Raw genomic sequence first — 27805 nt, 5'->3', positions numbered from 1 at the left:
CATAAAACTGGGCAAAGAAAACAAACATAAAATACATAGAAGAAATTTAATTGGATATGAAAAGAAGCTCAGCCTCCCTACTATTGAGGCTGTTATGGATATACCTATAGACATGGGATGCCCATGCAATTGCTCCAACACCTTATGACATTTGCAGTAGAAGAAGACACAGTCTTTAGAAGTTCACAGACCAACACTGTGATTTGGAGCTAGATGCCAAGTTGAAGCCTGGTGCTTTCAAACTTTGCCAAAGCTCAGAAGTTCAACAGCTGGGGTGATATGGAATTCAGGTCTTGAGCCAAGCTACAAAGGGTTTTGGAGAGAGGAGAATCTGGGCGAAGACTTGGTGGGACAGGCAGGCCCAAAGCTATAGGTAGGAGCAACCCACGGAGCATCACAGCTGGTAGAGAGCAAAGTCACAGAAAGCCACGCTGTGAGCTGAAATTTATGCTAAATCAATTCTATTGTCTTTTAAGTGTTGGGCCAATGAAGGCTTGGGCAAATGAACTCAAGGAAACTGAGCTCTATGGGGAAAGCAGTGACTCCCAAAATGATCTAGTACAAACCTCTCGCCACCTGGCCACTTGTGTCCTTGTTGCTCACCTTTCTTACTCTTAGCAATTCAGTGGTGTCTCTTGAGCAAAACTAAACACTCAAAGTCAGAATTATCATCTTCACCCAGTTAGTGCCAGGGTTTGTAGGTAATGCCCTTTGCTCATTCAACATGTAAAGGTTGAGCGCCTTGATGTACCCAACACTGCTCTAGGTACTTGGGTACACCAGTGAACAACAAAATGAACAAAGATCTCTGTTGTCTGGCATTTACATTCCAGTAGGAAGGGGGACATTATAAATAATCAAAATGACTAAGTAAATTATTTATCTCAGGCCCTATTCCAGATTCTGAAAAGATAATCTGTATTTTAACCATGTCATCTCATGATTTATATGCACATATGTGATGTAGAAGCACTGTGAGTCTAGGAGCCATTGGCTTTCCCACTTTCAATTCCACATTGAATTGATCACAATTGGATTGGCTTTCTGTCAAATTGATGCCTAACCTGTTTGTGGTAATAGGTATTTATGACATCTCTCAGTGTTGGTGATGGGAAATAGTACTTGTGAGCTGATAGTATAGGCACACTCACTAAGTCATTCTGAATGTGGAACTATTTCCTTTGCTGTAAGTGTGCCTATTTCATACACTGAGTAACTTGTGGCTAAAAGTAAGGCAACTTTAATGGTAGCAAGTGGTTTTTTGTTATTTTACGTGCCTTACTATTCTGAACCAATTCATTTTTGTTCTGATCCATTTGGTTATACTAAAAAATATTTGCTCCTTTGCTAAATAAAGATATTATCACTACTTTCTTCATTTTAACACAAAGAGGTAGTAGGCAGGTAGTAGGAAGAGCAGAAGATGAGCAGTTGGAATTGCTTGGAGTGCTTTCTGATCTCCACACTTCAGCTTCCACCATTATGCCTTCTAGAAGGTTCCTTCATGTCTCTCTGTCAAGACAAGACATTCATTCTTTGATATCCAGTGTCTAGTTAGCCTTTTCCTTTAATATTTTCCTGCCCATCTTCAACTCACATAATACCTACTGTTACTGTGTCTGATTCATTTTGAAATGAATCATGCACCGATTTGCAGCAGTGCTTCCACACTTGCTGTGCACTGTCACTTACGTCCCGTGAACTATCGTTGAAGTCTTGCATTGTTATTACATTCTCATACATATAATATTTTCTAGGGTATATTTCACATTCATTAAGGACAGGAACAATGTCTCATGTGTCATAATGCACTTAATGTATTGCCTTGTACAAACCAGTCATTTGATAAACACTTGTTGATTTTAGTGTATATTTTTTTCTGTGCGTAAAGGTTTAGCTTTTGAAAGGTCAGAATCTGGTGTATAAGTTATAAAACTGAGGGCTGGGTTCATATGGACATTTCCATTTGCTATTGGAGAACTAGTCATATCTAAGGGTTGGAGCTGCACTGTATGCAGCTTAGAATGACACTTCTCAGGCTGTAAAGGAGAAGTCTTTGCATGTAGGCTGGGCTGTTCCCAGCAAGTGAAATGACAGGAACCAGATACCCTTTGAAGAGCAAGGTAAGTGGCCTCTCCCATTAGAAAACAAGCAGAAAAAGAATTTAGATTCAAATGGAAGGCCACTAATTTTGAGTAGGGTGTTCCTTATATAATGTCATCACCAAACATTTGAAAGAAAGCTGTAATCCAAGTTGTAAAAGTAGAGAGAATATAGAAAGCATACAGAGAATATTTTCCTGTAGCAAAGTGGAAAAGCAATTCCATACAGAATGTAGCACAGTTCCCAAAGAACAGTGTAGATCACTATACTACAACGTTTAATCAGTTTAGTACTAACTGTACCCAAGAAGATTAGCAAACACAGAAACTGAAAGATTATACTAGAGCTAAGATAAAAGATTACTTCATTTATTCTATTTTCTTCAGAAGATGCATATTTTTGTTGTATCCTTTTTGCCTTTTTCCAAAAGCCTTCTCTCTGTATTGATGAAAGAAAAAATGGGCTATTCCATTCTTCAACTTATTTTTAGTAGTTTAGCATAAATTTCTGTGCTACATTGGGCCAACCAGAATCTTGCTAGGAACTGATCTAGCAAACTTCTAAATGGAATGAGCTGAAGTTACCTACAGAATTGAAGTTTTGGAAGATAACCAAAAAAAAAAAAAAAAGGTCTAAACACTAAAAGCTCCTTTTGGAAAACACACAGGCTCTTTCTAATCCATGTTTTTCCAACATTTTTACATTAACTAATATTTCATATTCTAAAAAGAAATCTCCTGCTCATCTAACCCAGAATTAACAGCAACCCATGTTTTTATGAATTCAAACTGTAGATGGGGAGCACCCACACTCAGGGGTTCAGAAGTCTGGTTGACTCTATTTCCAAAGCTCTGGCCTACCTAAAGGTAGAGAATGGACTTGGAGAAAGTCACAAATGTCCAGGAAAGCTAAACTGATCTTTGTGGTCATACACTTCTCAGAATGCATTTGTTCTTTTTTATTTATCTGTTGGTTCTTCAAACTTTAGACGTACTTCTCCACAAATAAATACTGTGTGAAAGGTGAAAGAGAGGATTTCTCTACCCTTTAGTAAGATGTTTACTATGACCTTAACATAAGTAGAAAACTAATGGCCAAATGAAAGATAGCTTAATATAGTTAGCGTATACTCAGATAAACCAAAGTTTAAAAAATCTAAATCACTGATTATTTAACTTAGTGTCAGCTTTCTCTGAAATGTCAACTCCGTGGTTCACATATTATATGAGTGAGTTTTGTAAAAATTGAACTAAATTTCAAGAAGATTGTCATTAAACCTCAAGATATTTACCACTGCTATATGGTAGAAGTTTAAAAACAAAAACAAAACTTACTGACAGAGCTTTCACAATCTGCTGAAGGAGAGAGGGGGCTTGAGGAAGGATGAATTTTAAACAGGGTTAGTATCTTTCTATGTTAAATCATTTGTAATAGTTTCATTGTCTCCCAAACAATTTCACTTTCTGAACAGTGTGAGCTAACACTAACTTGGGTGCTTTGAGTTGCAGCCATTTGGGTGGAAGAACACCTTTCCTCTGGACATCAGTAGAGTGTGGGGCAAAGCGAGTTTACAGTTGTTCATGGGGAAAATACAATAATTCATATATAATAATACAAGAATAAACTCTGTGTTTTTGCATACTCACAACTGTAAACTCACTTTTGCCCCACCATGTGGAATGGTAAAATAGGCTGAAGAAAACAAGTCCAGGGACATTAAGACCAGAAAGACCATTTCAAACAGCAAAATCCATCTTCTTTCCACTGCTATCTGTTATGAAATGAAGGCACCAAAGAGAGGCATTTTATTCCAACCAACTCACATGCTTTTTTCTCAGGTTCAGGTGTTATTTCAAGCCAGCTCCTGTTGGTGTGCTCCTTTACTAAACACTGAGAACCTTTTGAGGTCAAGCATTCTGCTCACCCCCCAGTGGGTAAGACAGACACAATTCTTGCAGCTTCTGGTTCATTGGAATGTTCTTTTGGAAACTCCCTTCATTCAATGAGCTGAGTTACCCCAATGCCCAAAATACTGTTCCACACAATATTTTACCTTTTTGATTCTTTGAAACTCTCTACCTTATAAAGCTCTCCTCCCTTGAATTCCAAGATATTAGTGTCTACAGGCCTTATCTAATTTTAGATACTATTTTTTCTCTTTCTTTTTCACATAAATGTTGCTGTAACTAAGTTCACTATAGCCTTGCTTAACTATTCTGAATGCTCTTTTTGGCATGATTTTCTATTTTCTTTGTATTCAACTATCACCTACATACTGATGATTCCTAAATTATCCCCAGTGCTGACTTTCCTGAGTATCAAAGTCCACATCAATAGTCCCAAATATTTCCACATCCTGTCTCTCAGGTACCTCAAAGTTAACATAGCCCAAACCTAACTCATCCTGTATTTTTCCAAATCATGGCCTCCTTCTGTCTTACATATCTTAGTAGCATTATTTATGTCTCAAGTTACCTGTCTTGGGGCCATCTCTGGCTCATCACTGTGCCATGTTTGCCATTTAGTTCTGTATAAGCTAATTGTACAATCTTTTCTATTTGTTTAGTATTCTCCATCCTTGTCCCAGTCTCAGGTTCATCAGATGCATGTGGCCTTGGAGCCGGTCTCCCTGCACTCGGGCCTTATATGATGCCTTCCCCCTGCTCTGTGGTGTGATGGAAAGAACATGGGGTGGAAGTGGCATTCCCCATGAAGTTCTCAGTAGGATTAAATAGTTTCCTATAGACTCACCTATCCAGCAGTCATTTTTAATTTGTTTTTTCTCCTTCTCTGTCTTACTGTTCTCATTCCCTCATTGCTGGGTCTTTGGATCATCACCCAAGCAAGCCTCCTACACCCAAGTCTTTGTATCATGTACTGCTTTTCAAGGAATCCAAACAGACTTCATCAAAGAGTTAAAATTGAATTGTGGTGAGTGAGAAGAAAGATGAATACAAGATACCATGAGAGTATACAACTGGAGAAGAGTTTGGGGGAAAGGATGTTAATGTGAGTCAGGAAAGAGGGAGTCTGTAGACTTCTTTCCATATCAGTAAGTGTGTATCTCTATCATTATTAATGGCTGTGCATTTATCCATTGTACATGTGCTCAGTTTTGGCACCCTTTCTAACAATGGGAAATATTATGCTTTCTATTCTTTGATACTTTGATCAGGGAAAAATCTCAATATTGTTTTATTTGCTTGCAAGGTTTAACATTTTTCCTTTTTCTTTTTAATTTTTATTGTATTTTTTTCATTAACATTTAGTCCCCTTACATCCCTCCCTCCCCAATACAATCACACATTGCTATCCATGTCCATGAGTTCTTTTTCCTTTTTGCTCAATCCCTCCACTCCTCCCCCACATTTGCTGTCATCCTGTTATCTATGAGTCTGTCTCTATTTTGCTTGTTCTAGTCAGAGAGAGACAAATAGCATATGATTTCATTCATATGTGAAATTTAATGAACAAACTGAAGTAACATCTTTTTGTGTATGTTTATTGGCTATTTATTATTCATTCACCTCTGATGAATTACTTGTTCATGACTTTAGGTTACTTCTCTATGGCAGTTTATACATGATTTTTTCAAAAGCACATAGTCAGATCTGCCAATCATTTTTTATAGTTTCTGTTCTCCTACTAACCATGCTTTGAAAGTTTTTCTCCACTCCAAGACTGATGATTCTTACTAATTGGAGATTTCAACATTGCCATATTCTGAATTCTTACTAACACTTGTATCTGCTTTTGGACTTTCTATTCTATTTTGTTACTCTTTTTGATTACATATGCTACTGCTTTGTTTTTAATTACTATGTTTTAAAATGTATTTTCATGTTTAGGAGTATAAGCTAGTCATTACATATTTGGTATATCATGCATAATATATAAGTATATTATACATGCATGCATGCATGACATGTATGTATTTATAGTAACTTTTTATATTGATGTGATTACAAACATATGGAAGAGTTATAAGAATGCTATGAAGAACTATTCTATGCCCTTTACCCAGATTTACCAATTAATTGCCATCTGCTCTATTGGCTGTATCATTATCTTTCTCTCTCTCTCTCCCACCCTGCTTTCTTCCCTCCCTCCCTTCCCCTAGACATACACCATATACAGACTTTTCATTTTTTTAAGCTATTTGAGAATCAGTTTTAGACACAACAGCAGTGAAGATGCCCTAATCCTTCAATGTGTATTTCGTAAGGTCAAGGATATTCTCTTATATTTCTACAGTACATTTATCTAATTAGGAAAACTTAACATGATCTTGCCACAGTTCATATTCGGGTTTTGTCAGTTGCCCCAAGAGTGTCCTTTATAGGTATTCACACCACACTACCACCATCCTCTTCCTTCTCTTCCCACCACCCCTCCTCTGCCCCACTCCCCAAGTCCAGGATTCAGTCCAGCTTCACATATTGTGGTTAAATGTCTTATCTCTTTAGTCTCTTTTATTACGGAACAAGAAGTCCTTATTTTTTTAGCTTTCTTGACCTTGATATTTATAAAGAGTACAAGCCAGTTGTGAAGTGTTCCTCATTTGAGGTTTGTCTGATGTGTCTTTATGATGAGATTCAAGTTCAGCATTTTGGGGGCAGGGCTGTCATAGTAGCAACACTGTGCTCATCAGTCATATCTGACATGATGTCAGTTTGTGCCAGGATAGAGTTGTCAGCTGTGAGCACTCGATTCAACCAGCGTCATCCAGGTTTCTCTGATGATTTTAGAATTATTTTGTCATGTTCCCAGAAAAAAAAATAACACCTTTTTATTATAAACCCACTTAACTATAGATTAGTGTGGAAAGAATCAATGTTTTCTCTATTTTTAAGTCTGCTTTTCTGTCTCTTAGCAATATTTTTTCTTATGAGTTCCACAAATTCTCCCTTAGTCTTGAGTTTTTAATATTTCTGACTGTACTTGGAAACAAATTTTTTTCTTTATTTCTCCTCCTCCTTCTTTTGTTGCTCGGTAGGAAATCAGTTGATCTTTGTATATTTGTATAATGACTTTCTCTCTGAAAAGTGTTGTAGTTTTTCATTGTTCTACTATTTTTTCTAGACTAATAATCTTATTGTTTCCAAATAATAATGTTTGTTTCCTGATTTTGAGTATTAATACTTCTTAGCTTCAGTGTTTTCATATGTCAGATGAGTATGGGAATATTTGATATTATTGCAATGAAAAGTAAATGCAATAATGCATATAACGCTTAGGAAAGTTTCACAAGAGATCAAGCTCTCAATGTATGTATGTTCATTTGAGAAATTGTGGTGAGCTAATCTTAGTAGTAATGGCATTGATCCTATACTTGTTAAGTTTTGATTTTATTATTTTATTATTTTTGTAGAAAATATATATCTCAACCAATTATTGCTAATATATTGGAAAGCAATGACTTTACCTATATTGTTATTTTATGAGCTTTCTTACTAAAATTATTGTAAGAAGATTGTTTAGTAATGGGTTTTACATGTATAAATTCATATAATCTGTAAATAATGCAACTCATTGTATCTTACTTATTACTTAGAATTTCTAGATAACAGTGTGAAATACTATCAGTTTCTGATTTTACTGAGAATATCCACAGACTTCACCATTTTATGTAAGTCATTGGCTGGTTTTAGATTATAACTTTTTTCATTAATGATTTATGCTTCTAATACTACCAAAATGATGTTTTAAATCAGGAAGTGATTTTTATTAAGTACTTTTAAAGCATCTATTGAAATAATCATGTTTTCTACTTTTTTGAAGTTAATTACAATAAATTGAAGTAATTAATTATTAACAAATTGCCTAAGGTTAAACACTCTTTGCATGACTATAGTAAAGTCCATTTTGTAATAATTTTTATACTGATTTGACTTAGTAACATTTTATTAGTATTTCTGCATCTGTGTTTCTAAGTGGTACCAGAATGATTTTTTGCTTTGCTTGTCTGTTTGTTTTGGACACTATATTCTTTGCTTTTTGTATCTAGGATATGTGAGCTTTACAAAATGAATTGAAAATCTTTCCATCTTCTTCTGTTCTTCAGAATGACTTGGGTAATATAAAAGTGTATGTTGCTTAACAATTGCATAGAAAATAATTTGGTTCTGGAGGGTTTGGGAAGTTGGGTATTATTTTTAAATTATTACTACAGTTTCTCCAATAATGATCAGCATAATAGGATGTCAAAACCTCCTATAAGATTATCTATTTCTTACAAATTAAAAAAATTTGCTCACATAGAAAGTATACATTGTTCATCATACACTTCTTTTTTTATTCCTAAAGTGATACACTTGTACTTTCTCCCATGTTTAATCTTTACCTTTGGCAAAACTTTTTATTTTTTTATTGTCATGTTAAAGAGCCAGTTCTTAGAGCTGGTAGTTCTACAGTTTTCTAACTCATTACTTTCTGATCTTTTAGAACATTCTCTTGTGTATTCTTTAGATGTATTTTTTTCTCTGTCATCTTAAGTCATATATTTAATTCATTTATTTCAATTTGTTCAGATTTATAACAGAAATCTTAGTTTAAAATTTTTTGCATAACGTCCCCTAGTGTCCCAAATGTTTGGAACCTGACAGAATTGTCAACTCATATAAATCAAACATTTTGTGTTCCCTATTGGGACAGCTTAAAGGCTGGTCTCACAGACAGCTAGTTATAGAACCAAGTAGTTATCAGTTTCCTTGGTGCTCTTTTTCCACTTGCCACTCTGCCTGGATTCTTAACCAAAAAAACAGATGAAAATAAAGATGATCATTTCTAGTGGAAATGTGACCTGTCTGCCATGATGGCTTGGGAAACTCCCCTCAAGTGCCCCGGACTTAAGAAGCCAGCTACATACTTTCTGAGCACTCTCTTTCTCTGGGACACAAGGGAGTTTATGCTGACACGGCCGAATCAGTAAACCTGTTGATTCAGGTAGAGTGCCAGGCCTGTAGAGGGAGGCTTTGGAACTAGAGTTTCAGACCTGCAGAGCCACACGTGGCCTGAAGCAGCCACATAGTCCTTCAGCTGCCCGGCTCTAAACCACACCTCCAGGGTAGAGAGCCTGTCTCTGCCCACTACATGATCCAGTGTAACTGTGGCCCTCCACCCATGTGCCAATGTTCCATCGTGACCTGCTTGCATTTTTACCCCAAAGCTATACTGGCAAAGGGTTGCATCTTCTTGAATTAGAGTTCTGGGAGAAGAGCCAATAAACTTCACAGTGGGGGTGGGGAGAGAAGGAGAAGTAGGTTAAGAGCAAGCTGCTCAATTAACGAACCATCCAGGCCTGCATGTGTGTGGCTTGCTCCTTCTCCCTGTCTTTTTTCCTGCCCAAACCTGCATTAGTGAGAGGTGGAGTGGCGTGGGGCAGGGGACAAAGGAGTGGTGTCGTCAGGATTCAAAAGTGAGTTTTTACTTGTCTCTTCTTACCAAGGATTATTAAAATTAAATACTTTCATGTAACAATGGATGTTGATGATCCCTTGAGAGTAAAGATATAAAAAGATGGATTTGTGTGTATACATATCGGTGTTCAGACATACAGGTACACACATATATTTTACTACACAAGAGAGTCTGAAACCCAAGAGATCTTGTGGTAGAGCATCTTTATGTGAAGGGACAAATGTTTTTGTCATGGGTATAATTTTTGTCTCTTCTTTAAGTGTCTGTGTCACTAGTCCAAAGTCCATGTGTCTGACACTTGGAAAGCCAAAACTCAAAATGTCTGGGTTTGGAGTAAGGAAATGTTCACTGATTGAAAAGGCACCAACCTAGAAGATGGAAGACTAAATGGTGACTGAAATCCATCTTACAAAAGTATGGAGGACAGGCTTCTTTTATGTTGAGGGAAGGGGAAATGGGAGGGGCAAAAGGTGATTGACAACTATAGACATTTAGGCACTGAGCAGGGGTCAGAGGAAGATTGTGCTTAGTCTGTTGACCCTCACTGATGTGAACACAGGAGGTGCTTGCAGATCTTTAATAAACAATGTACATTTCCCTTATCTCCTCCAGAGAGGCACTTTATCACTAGGGTCTGTTTTTGTAAACCTCAAGCTGGAAACGGGAGTTTCTCTAATGACTAGCACATCTGTATGCAGGACTAGGCAGAAGCTGAGGGCCATGGGAACAACACAGGCTTGAACAAGGTGGAGTCCGAGAGGCCAAGCATTTTACTCTAATACAACTTATTTTGTCTGAGTTTTTTATATTTTTATACAGAATAATACTCAGAATATGTTTTATTTCTATTTCTTGCACTGCAGGAAGGTTAGGGGAGTTAGATTTTTGCTACCCAGAGTTACCTGTAAAATTCAATGCAGCTTATAAAGATTTTTAGTCAACCAGTGTTTATTATTGTGTGAAACACCTGTACCCAGGGGCTTTCAAAAGAAACAGCTTGTTTACTTTCACACGGCCACTTCCTGTGTAGTGGGTGACATCAGTCCTGCTTTTAAAAGGAAGGCACAGAAGCTCAGAGAGGTTAACTAACTTACCCTGGATCACACAGTTAATAAATGTTAGAATCTAAGATCAAACCCAGATCATCTGATTTTGAGTTTAATATTCTTTCATCTGCCTGCCAGAGCAAGGCAATAGCATAGTACATGTGAATTCCTCCAGAGTTAGGAGAATGCCTTGTCTACACTTCTGCAGTGCCTTGTCAGCTGTTTCACCGGAGATTTATAAACTCTGTGGCTTATTATCCTCATTGATTTTTATTTCTTATCAAATCACTACATAAGCACTCTTTGAGAGGTCATATCACAATGCTATAAAACCTTTAAAAACTAGTCATCCCCTTACCCATTCCACACAATGAGTTTTTGTTCCAGAATTATTCCATGCAATTTGATGTAGCATTTGAGAGGGGAGGAAAAAAGAAATTGCTTTTTCTTGACAAATATTATGTTCCAGGTAGTGTGAGGCACACATTCCCTGGGGTATCTTATTTAATTTTCAGGAGAACTCCAGCTTATCCTGGGATTACAGCCTTATGCCATTTCCACCTCACTGGGCTGACTCCCCATGCTGTGAGAAATGCATTTATCAAGTGTCAAGAACGTCCGATGTTTTATATCCCATGTGAAAATTCAGCTGGTTTTCAGAAGTTCATCCCTCTTGTCATAAATTTATTGGTTACCAATAAGTCAAAAATGAAAATTAAGCAATCTGTACCAGCAATTTTATTAACCAAATCTAGGTATTTGTTCTTACGCTCTTCCTTCTGGAAACTGATGCACCTCTTACAATTTTATTAGAATTTTTGCAGTTTTTTTTAGAGCTACTCAAGTCAGAAGTGGTATGCAGTTTTAAGTAAGTATTCTTAATTTGGCCTCAAAAATCTTGCATTTTTCATGTCCACAAGAGTGGCACACAGATACCCTCTGAACTTGTGCACAGATGGATAATCTGTTGCATTTGTGAAATTCAGCACAAACACTGAATCATTTGTTGACACGAATCATGTTTACTGATTTTTTGCTTACATTCACTTTTCTGTTTAAATTGTTCATTACGTATATATGATGGTAACTTCATCTCCGCTCTGTTTTTCTCCCCTTTTCTTATTCAAGGTGGACTCTGGCTGTTCTGTACAGACCATTAATCTGGCTAGACCATTAATCCAAGTCAGGTAGCATTATTCCATATGGTTCATTAAATTTTAAGTTCTTCGAACTCAGGAATGCTGTCCAGTTCTTACATACCTACCTGCCCCACCTGACTTAACAATTTCATTACATGAAAGAGCTCAACAAATGTATGTTACATGGAATGGAATGGAATTTCAGTAACTAACTGCCCTTGGTAGGCATCCTGTTTGTACCTCCACAAGCCCCATTGTGTTCAGAGGTGAGTGCTTCCAGAGGGGAAGTGAGGTTCCCAGAGGGACACAATCCACTGCGGCAGACAGTAGAACCTTGGGTTCCACAGTCTGAGTGCCTGCCTCTCCCTTCTTTGCTCTTGTTTTTTCCCTCATGGCTGTTTCCTTTGCCCAAATCTGTGTTGTTTCATTCAAAATCAAGAAATGTCAGTTATATGCAATAGTACTAGAATTCTCTTCCCTCCCCCCTCTTTTTTGGTATAACCAGACAAAAAGTAACTTCCTTGTGATTATTTTGAAACTTACCCAAAGCAGTTGAGAGTCATGTTTGAGGCATTTATGAATCAAGAAAATCAATCTTTTAATACTAGGGTCAAGTGTTCAGGCCTTATCCTGCCATATCAGCCTTTTACCTAAATATTTCAGTTTGTCTTGAGCTTTTCTTATTGTTTTTCTTTTTCTAACCACCTTTCTTGTGCTGATGTCAACTAGTTAGGTATTTGTGTTTGTTTAAGTATATGAAAATATAACTCCCAGAGCCCAAAAATGCTTTTAAAAGTTGCCTGCACTCAGAAGATGAAATTCTTATGGTACCCACCTTTGCTCCTACTTAGTCCCAGGAGCCTGCCTCTGTAGGACGCATGTGCCCAGGGTGAAGGAGGGGTGGCCCCAGTAAGTCAGGAGGATGAACCTCCAGTTCCACAGCCCAGCAAACATTTACTGAGATCTCACTGCATGCCAGGCACTGAGGTAGGCCCTGGGGTTACAAAGATGAGTAAGAAATGAATTCCATTCCAGCAAGGGAGACTGAGGCAGAAGCAGGTAAGTATCAAACAGTGCAGAAAATGCAGTGCTAGATAGTTGTACAGTGAGGTTGGAGCACAGAGGGCCACCTAAATAACCTCAGGAGAGCCAGAAAGGGTTTATTAATGGAGCCTGGGAATTGTGGGGTGGTAAGCTGCAGTGCAGGGAGCGGGGAAATGAACTGAGGGGTGAGGAGAGGTGAGAAGAGGACTCCAGGAGGGGGTGACAAAATGAACTGAGGCAGTAACTGAGAAATGTCGGGAGTGGGGCACATGCAGGGAGAGCACTGCCACATGCACTGGGTGCTGCCGAACAGGTGGTGCAGAAAAGGTTCCTGAAAGAGATGAGTGTAAGGAAATGAACCAGCACCAGGTTACAGAGGAAATGTTGGGCCTTGTCAAAGAATAGAGATAGAGCTATCATCACCTTTTCTCTTGTAGGCTGTAGGGGACCGTTAAAACAATTTAAGTAGAAGAATGACCTCACCATTTGCCTTTAAGATGGAGCCATTTGGTACCAACCTTTAGGATATGTTTAGGGGCAGAACATTAGAGGCAGAGAGAAAGCTATTGAAGAATCCAGGCAGGAGGTGACAGAGACTTGCATTAGATCAAGAGTGACAGAAATAGAAGAAACCACAGGTTTAAGCAGGTACAACTGGCAGCACCTGGTAAGCAATGTGTGTAGTGGTGCTCAGAGGAGGGAATTAAGAAAGTCCCAAGTAAGAAACTTAGGTGGCCAAGGAAATACAGGAGGGGTAGCAGTTTTGAGATCATGGTGATTTCTGTTCTGGATGTGTTGAATTTTGGGTGATTATACCCATCAGGTGGTTGGACCTAGGGGCCCAAATTTGAGATGGTAGCATCAATTTGAGAATTAGAAGTAAATGAAAAACACATAGCCAGTATTTGATCATGAGAACACAGATTAAGTATCCCTCAATTAACAGTACTTGTCTAAAAACCCCAGATTGCTTAGACATATGAGATAAAGTTCTAGATGAACAGACACATACATAAGTGTACATACATACTGTTCCTCTCCCCAGCTAAGGATTAGTAAAATAATAAATATTCTATGAATTATTGCATCACAAGAGACGTTTTGCATGGAATGTAGAGAAAACAACATAAGCCAAAAACCACATACCTTCTAAAAAAAAGCAGTGCACGTAGAAAATTACAGCTTTGAATCTGTGTCAAGGAAGAAGAGTATCTGACAGCTACAGGATATGGGAAGTTTCAAATGACTAACTTGTTTGGTTTGGAAGAAAGAACGTTCACAAAAAGTCACCAGAGAGCCTTTCATATCTGTAGTACCAAAATCACCATTAATACATTCTCATTGCACTCACGCTAACAAAATGTATTTACCCAGCCTTTCATTCCCCCCCTAGTAAGTATGCAACTGTACAAAAGGCTGCTTATTTTTACATTTAGATATTCATTAAAGTCATATTGATGCCTCAAAGTAAAAGTAAAATTGAAGATGTTTTCCAAGGAAAAGAAGCTTTAGATACATGTGATATATATTACCTTCTAAAATGACAACTAAAACAATATAAGGACTCTGGTATTAAAGGATTTAAAGAATTCTGTTTTTTATGGTTCCTCTCCTGGAATGGCAGAAGAATTAACATCAGTAACAGTTGGTAAATATATTATTAAGTCCTAATTACACTGAGAATTCCATGATAATTTCTCCAAAACTCTAAAATTTTCCAAAATTCTCAAGTGTTTCATTAATATAAACTTCATAAGAATTCTCTTTTAGTATGGAAAGGGAACTTAGAAAAACCACAGTGACATACTGGCCTTTCAGATCAATAGTAAGTAAAAATAAAAGCCTGACAAAGGTAGTGGTTCATCTTTTGAGAACTTCAGAGGAATTATTATGGAAAAGTGGAAAACTACAAAATGATTTTTATTAAATTCCTCATCAAACTTGTACATCTCTATAAAGACCAAAATGAAATCACAAGAAACCATAGATGGAAAAACACTGACCTCTGTGATAGGATAGCATTTCATGAAGGTGGTGCAAGAGCTGATCCTTAGTGGAGAAACTTGTTCAACAACAAGAAAAATACAGGTTTATGTAGAACAGAGGGATTACTAACAGAGTGAGAACATTGTTGACTCCTAGTTATTTTCCATCTACTCTGAGTACAATCTGTAGAAAAATAGAAATAATATTTTAACTTCACTTGCCCCCTTCTAACAGTTGGGGCATGCTGGAGAAGTAAAAATGTATTTCATTAGTTGCCTGTATAAGTTTTAATTATAAAGATAACTCATTTGGATTGTATTTAACTCCTCAGCCAGACATGAATTATTTGAAATTACTTTTCTCCGGTCCACCTTCATTAGCATACGCAAAGGTAGTATATTTTGTACTGATCACATAGCACTGAATCCTATCCTACTTGTAGGGGAGGAGGGCCTGGAGCTCAGTGAGTTGGACTTTAAGGCACATCAGAGACCTGTGCGGTCTCTCCCACCATGGTCTGCCACAGACACCAAAGAGGCAATTAACAAATGGCTTTGGGTTAAGACAGCATTTTCCAAACTCTGTTTTGTAGACCATCAGAACTAAAGGTTATTAATAGTTGTTACATGGAAAAAAGGGGGAAAGAAACTTCCGTTTTCAACTAAGTGAAAATGCTGTTTTGGTTTCACTAAGTGAAACCAAAAATGTTTGGAAAATGCTGATTAAATAGAGTTAAGTAGTATTGGTTCTTTGCAGGAACCTCCAAGCATGTGGCACTATTCCCTGAATGGATTCATGGGCTGGGGGCCAGCTCTGAGATTGAATGGTGGGTAGCAGGACAAAGCCAAAAATCTGGAACCAACTGTGCCAAAATGTTGGCTGTGGTTATCTTGACTGCTGAGGTTATACAGTTTTCTTCAGCTTCCTTTTATTTACTTTTTTGTGATTTCCTAATATTCTGCAACAAACATATATCTCCTTTGTAATCAAAAGAGTTAAAAAGCAAGAATATGAAATACAGAATTCTTTTGCAATTTAGCTACTATGAAAATATTTGTCTTCCTTTAAATTATAATTACTAATAGTATTAATATAACCAGCAAGAAGGATTTTGTGCAGCAAACCAAAATTAGATCTGCTTCCAGAGTTTTCTTAAATCCCATCTCTTAGCTATTTATCATAAATTAGTAAATGTATAGTTATATTTTGTAGGGACTAGGAAGATGTTGCTTTCACATATAGGAAGTTTTATTTCTGATACTTTGACCCATACAAACTTCTAGAATATGATTAAAATAAATAACTTCTTTATCTAGAAAATGATTAAAAATAAACAGAAGAATAGATGGATGGATGGATAGATAGATTTTTCTGAGATGATGGGTGAACCTGAGAGAATTGGAGAATTAAGACCTACCTTACCAAAGAAGATGGTCCTGAATTTTGGTAAAGTTTACTGAAAGTTGTCTGGAAATCAATAGTGAGTAAACAAACATGACACATTCTAAAAGCTTGGGTAAAACATAGGCATCTGGAATCTTGAGTTGGAATTTGATTTCTGGACAGAGGAAAGAAAATGGAGGCTCCTGTCAACACCTAAGAATGGAGGACACTTTTCGATAGCCCTCATTTGATTCAGTTGCTTTTTTCTGGTCATAGAAAGTGCCCAGAAATAAGGGTGTGGCAAAAAAGAAGCTTGGTTTAAAATGGGTATAATGATAGCATCACACTTGTGAGGGTAAACCAAATATTACATGAAAAATGCTTAGCCCAGGACATGATGGGGAAGTGCACAGTAAATTACTACTATTAGCAGTGGATTAACAGACAATTTTTTTTGCTATTTTTATATTGATTTCCAGTTTCATTGGGTAGTGATAAGAGAATATTTCATATAGTAAGACAATATGAAACAAATTGGTATTTGGAGATTTGTTTTGTGGTACATGTTCATTTTTTAGTACTCTAAATGCAATTGAGAAGACATTATTTTGGGATATAGAGTTCTCCATCCATTAGACCAGGCTTTTTTTATTGTTGACATTATTACAGATGTCCCTCTCTTCCCCTACCTTTGCCCACCTCCATTCAGCCCCAACCCCTCCCTCCTCTGGCCTTTACCACACTATTTTCTGTGTCCATGGGCCATACATATATGTTTTTGGCTAATCTCTTCACCTTCTTTTATCCCATCTCCTCACCCCACTCCCCTCTGAGATCTGTCAGTCTGTTCCATGTATCCATGCCTCTAGTTCTGTTTTGTTGGTAAGTTTATTTTGCTCATTAAATTCCCCGTATAAGTAAGATCATTTGGTATTTGTCTTTCTCTGACTGGCTTATTTCATTTGGCATAATAATCTCCAGGTCTATCGTTCTATGCTGTCAAAAGGGGTAAAAGTTTCTTCTTTTTTTTTACAGCTGAATAGTATTCCTTGCTGAACTCATTTATTCTTATAACTCTTTTGTTAGATTTTCTACATAGACAGTCATGTAATCAGCAAATACGGTTTTACATCTTCCTTTACAATTTGGATGTCCTTTATTTATTTTTTTGCCCAATTTCACTGGCTAGAACATTCAGTATAAGGGTAAACAGAAGTAGTGAGAGCAGACATTTTTGCCTTGTTCTCGACCTTAGAGGGAAAGAATTCAGCCTTTCATCATTAAATATGATAGTAGTTTTTTGATAGATGTGCTTTATTAGGTTGAGAAAGTCTCCACTGATTCCTACTTTGTTGAGTGTTGTCAAGAATACACCCTCTAATCAGATAGATTTTATTAAAGTAGCATTATAATGATACAGGTAACTACTTCACTTGCCAGAATGGCATTTATATGAATACATGTAATTCCTGGCATTTATGTGAATACACGTGATTTCTCAACAAAGTATATGTTATATACAAAGTAGAATATAACTATCCACCTTAAGATATAACTAATACTTAATTCACACCATCCATTGGTAAAATTAGAAAAATTATTTTCTTTATCTTTCAGATAAAAAAGTCAAAACACCAGGGCAATAAATAGCTTAGTCCTAGCAGACAATGATTTTTATTTGTTTGTCCAAATATAAAATTTATAAACATAGATTTTTAGGTCAAGAAAACTTTTTTGAATAAAAAAGATCAAAAGAAGCTTCTGAATACTCTTCTTTCTGCTCCCATCCCAAACAGAGTTCCAATCATGTGGGAGAAAGCAAAGGCTGGATCTAAGAGCCAAAACCAGCAAAGTGAAATCTCATGGAGGCCCCATAAAAGATCTCTGGTGCATTTCAGAGACTCAATTATCCAGGTCCAAGATTGGGGAGACTATAGCAATGCCTATGTTAAAGTTTGGTGCTTTGGTTGGTCAAACCACTAAACAGTAAGGAAATATGGATGCCACAAAAGCTAAAGAAATCTTATGTTGCATTAATAGATACCTGGTATTTGTAACAAGATGAGAACTAGCCTTAGGATTTCCTGGACTTCTCAGTAAATCAGAGGTGTTCTGTCCAATTCTTAACAGCATTTTAAAGGGGGAAATGGGTTAATAAGTGGTAATTTACTAAGATTAAACATGAGGAGGATGCCATTTCAAAGATGGAATGCTTGAGGAACTGCAACTAGAAATGGCCAGATCTACTGGGAGTCTAAGGCAATAGCTCAGGGAAGAGATAATAGATTCTGCCACTGGACAGTGTGAGCAGAGGTACAGGTGACAACACAGATGAAAAGATGTATAAGGGGTAAGCATGACATCATTCAGGCAGAGTAACTCCAAGGGCTATAGCTAGAGTCAGAGGGTAAATGGTGATGCCATTGTAGTGAGTGAGATCAGAACACAGAACTGGTTGATTTTAGTCATAAATTAGAGAAACATATGAAGGCTAATTTAATTGAAATGAATGGAAATACACAGGAAACCAATAGTAATGGAAAGGAAACTGGGACTCAAATCAAAAGAGTGGACCAGAAGGAGGGAAAAAATGACCAAACAGAAAAGGATGAAGAAACAAAAGTTCAAAAAAAGGAGGAGAGTCTTAGAAACCTTCAGGACATCTTTAAATGCTCCAACATCCGAATTATAGGGGTACCAGAAGGGGAAGAGGGACATCCACAAGTGGAAAACTTATCTGAACAACTAATAAAGGAGAACTTCCCCAATCTGGCAAAGGAAATAGACTTCCAGGAAATCCAGGAAGCTCAGAGAGTCCCAAAGAAGTTGGACCCAAGAAGGAACATACCAAGGCACATCATCATTACATTAGCCAAGATTAAAATGAAGGAGAGAATCCTAGAAGCAGCAAGAGCTAAGGGGACAGTCACCTACAAAGGAGTCCCCATCAGACTGTCAGTGGATTTCTCAAAAGAGACCTTACAGGCAAGAAGGGGCTGGAAAGAACTATTCCAAGTCATGAAATCCAAAGACCTACATCCAAGATTGCTCTATCCAGCAAAGCTTTCATTTAGAATGGAAAGACAGATAAAGTGCTTCTCAGATAAGACCAAATTCAAGAAGTTCATCATCACCAAGCCCTTATTATATGAAATGTTAAAGGGACTTGCCTAAGAAAAAGAAGATACAAAAGATGAACAGTGAAAGGACAGCAAATTCACAGTTATTAAGAACCACACCTAAAACAAAAGCAAACTAAAAGGACAGCTAGATCAGGAGCAGAACCATAGAAATGAAGATCACATGGAGGGTTAGCAACAGGGGAGTGGGAGGAGGAGAAGGGGGGAGAAGGTACAGAAAATAAGTAGCATAGGGCAATATGATGTTCCTCCTCTCTCCTTCCCTTCCTAAGAAAAGGTAGATGATGGTAGGTAGAAAATAGATGGGGGGAGGGCAAGAATAGTAGGGGGAATATAGAATCTAAAGAACTTGAGACACGTGGTCATAAACTAAAGGGGGAGAATGGTGGGGGAGGGGTGTGCAGGGTGGAGGAGAATGAAGGGGAGAAATAGAACAACTGTAATGGCATAATTAATAAAATATATTTTAAAAAGAGAACTTTCAGGAGCTGCAGGTTTGGGGAGTTGTTTTTGTTCTTGCTGAGTTCTCACCAGAAATGTTTGGTATGCAATTGAATATACAGATCTAGAACCCTGTGAAGAAGTTTGGGATGCGGCTTAGACTTAGCCATCACTGACACACAGGTTAAAGTTGCAAACATAGGTGAGAATGACTGATGAGTGCCATCTCAGTTAAACCAGTCACTTGACAACCTGGTTTTGTCAATCACATTTCTGAGACTATACTTTCTAGTATTTGGGCCAAATTTTCAAAAGCTTTAATTCTTTTATGAATGCAATTTTCAGTTCAGTCCCTTAAACAGAATAACAAGGACAATCCATCCTTCCTCTCATGGACAATGTGAGTGTGTCAATGGTGGTATAGAGAGGGAGATTTACTTGTATTGCACCCTCTCATCAGAATGCCCCATGGCAAGCCCAGAAAAATGTGTCGTTAATCCCTAGCCGAATTTGGAAAAAGGCCAGGCAGGGCATTCTGCTCAGACTTGCAAAATTCAACAAGGAGGAACGCGAATGTCAATGAAGTTGAATTTCAAGCCATTAAGATCTGGTTCTAAAACTTCTTCTTTTTTTTTTTGTAAGGTAAGGTCTGCTTCAACAAATCTTTGTATCACAGATTCTGGAATAAACAAAGGTGATTTGGGAGAAGCGTTACTTACTGGAGTCAGATTTTTAAAATGTCTTTTTACATTTTGTTAGAAATTGCCAAATTGTTTGAAAGGTTGGGGCCAGTTTTTTAATAGGGTTTTTTTTAAATAGGTGTCTTCTGTATGTTTAATTGTGATGTTGTTTAAAAAATAGAGAATAATGCCAATTTATGGTTTTTCCTTTAGTCCTGTTTCCAGGATGGCTCAATCTTTTTTCTCCCATATCTGTACTTTCACATGATACAACACTTGGTGTGGCTGACACTGCTGTCCTTGTCATGTTATGGACATTGGTGTTATGTCATATCTCCCCTCATTTGCATTGTGAACTTGCTTCTTTTCTCTGAAGCAAGTTCTTTCTTTCCCATCCCCATATCCATTGGGCAGAGTTGACTAAGTAGCATTTTTGTGTCACCTCTACACAGATAACTCACTCAGTGTGGCAATAACTACTTTGTTATAAATCTGCTTTCTTCCAATGGATAGGCTCTTGAGAGCAGAGACATTGTTTGGACTTAGCATGGTGCCAGACACATAGTAGAAGCTCAATAAATGGGCTTACCAAATAGAAGTGAAGGAAGGAGAGGAGAGAGAGGTGCTTGTAAGGAGCACCTGAAGAATTGCAGCAGAAGAAACCTGAGACATAGGAGGAAAAACAGGAGATAATAGTATATATCACAGAAGCCGAAGGAGCAGAGAATTTTAACTGGAAAGGCTGGTCGTTGGTGTTAATAGCTATGGAGAGCCAATGAGATAAGTTCTGAAAATCTTTGTTGTAGTTTTAGGGACCAAGGAAAGATTTCCTCAGCCATAATCACACCAGAGATAACACAGAAGGTGTTGTTTCCAACCCCACTCAAAGATGTGCTGGCCAGAAGAGGCAGCAGGTGACCTCTGGAGACGTACCAATGGAGCAGTTTGAAATAGTGATATCCATCTTCTCACATTCTGTATAATTGTTTCTTCCTGGTGTCAAACTGTTTAAAAACTGAATAAAGAGTTCAAAATTTTTAAAAATATATAATTTCAGGCTTTTCAGTACAGCAGAGTCAAATCAAGATTTGGAAACTAATTTGGTGAATCCTAACAGGGCTGAAATCTTCTTGATGACTCATTTCTTAGAAAGTAATAATGAGAAAGATGGTCACAGTAGTAAAATTGTGTAATTTAAACCTGCAGCTTTCTCACAAAAAGCAAACTTATGCAGTCATGGTATTTAAAAACTTTCAAAATTACCAAGGAGATCATAGCTGCAAAGTAAGGAAATGTATCCCTATGGGATATTTGAAAATTCTAAGAAAAAGAACACAATGTCTTACCATCAGAAAGAATAAAATGTTCATGAGATGGTAATGTCAGTTAATATAAAATATGCAACTTCTTGAAGGATAAGGAATTAGACTAATTTAAAAAAGATTAATATGTTGGGTTTAAAAAATAGAGTCTCTTCTTGTAGAAGAACAGAGACTTTAAAAAAACATAATGATTTTTAAAAGTATAGTAATAGAAAACAAATTACGTATTTAAAATTATTTAATTCTGCTGTCAGTTTTGAAGAATTCTCTTAGACCACAGGCCAATATCATCATTCATTTGCCTGAAAAAAACTACATTCCTCTTTTGGCTGTTACTATAAAGAGGGTTGGGTAGACTTAACATTGCAATCTATGAATATTCTTTTTTAGATCAAACCAAGCAAAATTTTCTGTGATTGATTATCATTCATACTGTCTGCCAATTTAAATATTTTGAAAGGGAAGTTTACTTTTTTCATGTTCACAGATTTAATACTACTTTTAAATAAATATTGTTCTTTGTTTTCATTGCCTTACAGTTGTAATAATAGAAAATTCATGTTATTCCCACTTTTCTTTTTAAGGAAGTATATTAATGAGCTAAATTAATATCTGATTATATTCCCTATAAGAGGAGAATGAGTTGAGCAGGAGAGGGATTAAAATGAGCGTGTCAAGAACCCTCCAGCCCTCTCTTACATCATTTAATTTTTAGAGGATCATGGGATTAAAGGCACCTCTACAATAGGGTAGGGGTTTTTTCTTAATTAAAATTTAAATCTCAGGAAAATATAAATCTTTAATTAAGTGCATTTTAACATGAAAAGCCTCAGCATGAATAATTTGTCATTAAAGCAAAAATCTGAATTTTCCTTTTGCTTTTTCTCCCTTTCCACCCCTGAACACTTATAGACCTGCTGACAGCTCAGTCACGTGGGCAGGCTGAGGTGGGTCGTGGGACCACTCCTCAGTCTCACCAATGATGCAGCAGGAATCTACTTCAACTCAGTAATTGTTCTAGGGAAATAGAGAAATACTTTTCCATTTCTTTTAGATTTTATATATGTTTAATAATGTAGACTTCTGGTCAAGATGGAGGCATAGGCAGACATGCTTCATGTCCTCATGCAACCACAGAGAGAAATACAACTAAACCTCAAAACAAATAACACCCAGAACTGTCAGAAAATTGAACCATATGGAAGCCTGACAACCAAGGATTTAAAGAAGCCACATTCACCCAGATGGGTAGGAGGGGCAGAGGTGCAGATACAGGCAAAGAGGCAAGAAGATGTGGGGTGACACAAGAGAGGTGGTGGCAGTGGCAGAATGGACAGTCCCACATTCATGTGTGGTAGATAAAAATCAGGAAGGATACTTAAGGAGCTAGTGATCCCATGCCCAGGCCAGACCACACAGCCCATAGTTCCAGTGTCAGGAAGATAAATCCCCATAACTTCTGGCTGTAAAAACTAGTGGGGATTGGGGCAGCTAAAGAAACTACCAGATTTTCAAGAGATTTTGCCTAAAGGCCCCTCACAGTCTCAGATCCTAAGAAATACACTCACTCTGGGATTCAGCACCAGGGCAACAGCTGGAAGGGTGCCAGTTGCATAAAGGGAGTGGGTGAAGTGATTAGAAATAGGATGAGTGCCAGGCAAACCCCCAGAAGCCAGGCAGTGGCATGGTCCCCTCTCCGAACTCTCCCCCCATGAAGAGAGTCCAAAACAAAGTGGTGAAGCAGGTTGCCCCATGCTGACAATTACATAAGGTTCTGCCTCACACGATTTACAGGTGCCTTTTCTACAATAGCCATGTTGCTAAGAAAGGGAGTTAAAGCAGCTCTACCTAATACACAGAAACAAACACAGGGAGGCTGCCAAGTTGAGGGGAAAAGAAATATAGCCAAAATAAAAGAATGGAACAAAACCCCAGAAAAAGACCTAAACAAAACAGAGATGACCAACCTATCAGATGCAGAGTTCAAAATACTGGTGATCAGGATGTTAAAAGAACTCATTGAGTACAGCAACAACATAAAGGAAGAAATGAAGATTACACTAAGTAAAATAAAAGAAAAATCTATAGGAAACCAACAGTGAAGGGGAGAAGGCTAGAATCCAAATTAACAATTTGGAGCATAAGGAAGAAATAAACATGCAACCAGAACAGCAAGAAGAAACAAGAAAAACAAGTATAGTATAAGAAGCCTCTGGTACATCTCCAAATGTGACAACATCCAAATCATCAGGATGCCAGAAGGAGAAGGGGAAGAGCAAGAAATTGAAAATTTATTTGAAAAAATAATGAAAAACTTCCTCAATTTGGCAAAGGAAATGGACATACAAGTCCAGGAAGCACAGAGAGCCCCAAACAAGTTGGACCCAAAGAGGACGACACCAAGATACATCATAATTAAAATGCCAAAGGTTAAAGATAAAGTCTTAACAGCCGCAAGAGAAAAGCAGAAAGTTACCTACAAAGGAGTGCCCATAAGACTATCAGCTGATTTCTCAAAAGAAATTTTGCAGGCAAGAAGGGAGTGGTGAGAAGTATTTGAAGTGATAAAAAGCAAGGACCTACAACCTAGATGACTCTATCCAGCAAAGCTATCATTTAGAATGCAAAGGGAGATAAAGTGCTTCCCAGATAGGGCAAAGCTAAAAGAGTTCATCATCACTAAGCCTTTATTAAATGAAATGTTAAAGGGACTTATTTAAGAAAAAGAAAAAGATCAAAACTATGAACATGTGAAAAATGACAACAAATTCACAACTATCAATAACTGAATCTAAAAAATAAACTAAGCATAAATACCCTTAGTTTATTTTTTAGATTCAGTTATTGTTGGTTGTGAATGACCAGAACAAGAACAGAATCATAACTATGGTATCATTTGGAAAGTTATCAGCTGGAGGAGGGAGGGGAGAGAATGGAGGAAATGGTGCAGGAAATAAAAAGCACAATTGATAGGTACAAAATAGAAAGGGGGATGTTAAGAATAATATAGAAAATGGAGAAGCCAAAGAATCTATATGCACAACCCATAGACATGAACTAAGGAGGGGGATTGCTGGAGGGAAGGGTGGACTGGGCAGAGTGGTGCAAAGGGGTAAAAATTCAGACAACTGTAATAGCATAATCAATAAAATATATTAAAAAAACAATGCAGCATGGTGTTATAATTTAAAGCATGGACTTGACCATGGGCCTTGGAGTCAGGTAAACTTATCTTTAGATCTTCTCCCCCAATTTCTAGACATTTGACCCAGTACCTCAGCATGACCTCTAGGACAGGGTGATTAGGAAGAGTTAGGAGGTAATGCAGGTCAAAGGCTTAGCACAGAATCCGGCCAGCATGAAACATGCAATAAATGACGGCTGTTATTATATTGCATTCCAGATGCATAAATACTGTACTCTGTGCTTCCAGCCAGTCTCCTGAAGACCAAGACAAAATCACCTGTGCACTCCGCACAGCTGTACCTGTTGCTCACTGTGTGTGGTAATAACACTTTTCCTCCAAGATTCCCATTTTGTATCATATACACTGTTATTTAGGCCCAGGGTGACACTGTGAAATAGGAAAGAAGCAGTTCCTAAAGGGCTTCTCCTTCTGCTTGTTACTGCTGTGTTTTGCGTCCTTCTATCTGAAACTTAAACAGTGTTCTTGAGAATTCAGTTATGAACTTTTTCCATTATTAAATCATTATCTCAAACTTTAAAAATACTTTTTACTTCTTTACTAGAAAAAATGTGTTTTCATTAAGCTAAGGGAGATTTGAGCAGTCTCATGGGCTTTTAAAAAGTTTTGTACAAGCCACTTGTTTTGAAACTTAGGTTTCATTTCAACTTTATAAAATAGTTCTAAGTCCTGTGAGAAAAACAATGTGTTTCTCAGAACTAATAAGACAACCCAATAATCTAATTATGTAAATACAATGACTGTGTTGTAATTATGATTATTGGATTATAATGGCACCCCTAATGTGGACATTTTGTTTAAAAAAACTCTTTTGAGAAAATGTGTTGTAGTTTGAAGACCTGTTGCTGAAGAATAAGAGAACAGAGAATGAAAACTCTCTTGGTATCGAAGTGTATCATTAATTAGGTAAAGAAACCTACCCCCCTACACTTTAACAAACACGAAAACCTATTTGGCATCCAGGAAACCAAAGAAAACAGTGATTTCTGAACCAGTCCCTACATCCTTTATAATGTTCGGTATGTACAGATCCCAAGCACTGGGAAGAGAAAAGGCAGGTCTTTCTCTTCCGTGAGAGTGAGTGTGTTGGGGGCAGGGGCAGGGGTGGGCGGAGTCGGGTGGAGGAGAACAGAGCCCTGGGGCAAGGCAGCAGAGGATAAATGGGTTAAGATTTCTGTACAGTTTAAGAAAAGACTGAAACATTTCCACATAAACACAGCAAGTGGGAAGGGAATAGAGAAAGTAAGAAGATATGTGACCGGTCAAGGTAGTAAATGCTGGGTTTTCTCAGAGCACCAAAGCCATGACCCTATGAGTGGAAAGCCAGGCAGAAGCCGGAAAGGATAACAACATCCACTTTGTGTTTGTTGAGTGGAGGCCGGCATCATGGTCGGGGTCACAGCTTGTTTGCTAGACCTCTTACTTGGCGGCCAGACAGCTGGCCACCCTCAGGCAGGTACTGCACAGGATGGAGGGGGTGCGGCTGTGCGGTTCCCGGCACTGCTGCCTGACGCCGCCCAGCGGTTCCTTCCTGATCATCACCGACCGCTGGTCACTCCAGCCAGCTTCCTGCCCGCCGCCTGCCAAATAAGGAATTTAGTGAGGACTGATGTGTGTTCTGTGTGTGTAGTTTGAAACAAAAGTTATGAAGGCGTGTAAAAATGTTCCTTGAAAACTTTAAAATCTGTTAAGAGTTTGGAAGTAAACGACGAGACCTACAATTTGCGTAGGTATTCATTCTTAAGTAGCCAGTGGTGTTTGCTTTATGGCACTGCATCAATAAAACAGAAATTTCTCCCAGCAACCATCGCCCCGCTGTTCTGTGTCTGCCAGAGTAGGGAAACGGGGCCACACCTGTTCCATTCCCCTAATGAATTTTTGCATCTCTCCTCCCCTGTGCTATTAAGTGTTGAAAGGAGGGGCTACTTAGTAATTCTACACCTGTTAAGTCCACGCCTATCAACTCCTTGAGCTTCCCAAACAAGTGTAGGGCAAAGCGTGAGGACGTCTGAACCTGGGTGGAGGTGGCCCTGGCCACTGCTGGCTCTGGCTTTGCAGGTTTTTGTTAAACGTCCCTAATGTGCGTCCTGCAATGGCAGTTGATGACAGCAATTTGTATTCCAGAACGAAGAACAAGCTGCAGTCAGCTCAAAATGATTACAAGTCATCAAGACGGAGTAGTCTGCCACCTGAACTACTACTAGGGCACGATGCTAGAGGAAGACTCCAAAGAAACATTAAAAACTTGGAACCCATTCACCTGAGACGCCCGAAAAAGAGACCATCCATATTTCCAGGTAGGAATTGTTACATTTGCGCCTGCCGATTAAAAAAAAAACACACACACAAAGCCATACAAGGCCTGTATTTTATTTGTTACCATCAGACGTGTTCCTTTTAAAATTAACTTGGGGCACATTTCAGAGTTTAAAGTAGCCAAATCAACGTGTTTGAATGTAAAAAAATAAAATGATTTTTTTCCCTGAAAGCAGCCCCAGCCCCGTGCCTTTTCTTTTATTTTCCTAACATCTTTAAGGGTCTGCAAATAGGCAGCTGTTTCATTACTTGTCAGGAGTAGCTTTGCTTGCAGTCCTTCAGAAGTCCCTGCTGCCTTTCATTCTCTGGCATTTTTTCGTTATTTTGAAAGATTATTGGATTGTTGAGTGAAGCTGATGTTTGTGTGCCCCAGAAATTAACATCATTAAGTATTCGAACGCGTGCTTCAAATTCCTGTCTTGCATCGGAGCCTAAAACCTTTGGTAGAAAAGAGCTCAATGAAACAATGTGGATGGTGAAATGCAGGAGAGCTCAGAAGCCTCACTGCTTTTAATGTTGACGGAGGGACTCTGATGTCTGATTTAGATGTCCCTGCCTGGGTCATTCAGACATGAAGATGG

At 37.9% G+C, this 27805-nt stretch overlaps 1 protein-coding gene across 9 annotated transcripts in view; it reads left to right on the top strand.

Annotated features, from left to right (window-relative positions):
• The window catches only part of FRY (FRY microtubule binding protein), a 540321-nt gene that overhangs the window by 99821 nt on the left and 412695 nt on the right, over positions 1 to 27805 (top strand). For 7 of the 9 annotated variants that reach the window (XR_008392915.1, XM_053672872.1, XM_053672873.1 and 4 more), the window contains exon 1: positions 26905 to 27205. Coding sequence is in view for 6 of the 9 variants with exons in the window: in XM_053672872.1 (XP_053528847.1) it covers positions 27001 to 27205 (205 nt within the window). In the remaining 3 variants the exon portion in view is untranslated. Of the gene's footprint in view, positions 1 to 26904; positions 27206 to 27805 lie in introns of those variants that run through there. The other 2 variants (XM_053672880.1, XM_053672877.1) reach the window with 2 other exon arrangements.

This window comes from Artibeus jamaicensis, unplaced genomic scaffold, assembly GCF_021234435.1.
Source record: "Artibeus jamaicensis isolate MK-2021 breed Jamaican fruit bat unplaced genomic scaffold, CSHL_Jam_final contig_793, whole genome shotgun sequence".
NCBI lineage: Eukaryota > Metazoa > Chordata > Mammalia > Chiroptera > Phyllostomidae > Artibeus > Artibeus jamaicensis.
Note: the sequence above shows the minus strand (reverse complement) of the source record. Positions and strands in the feature narration are given on the sequence as shown.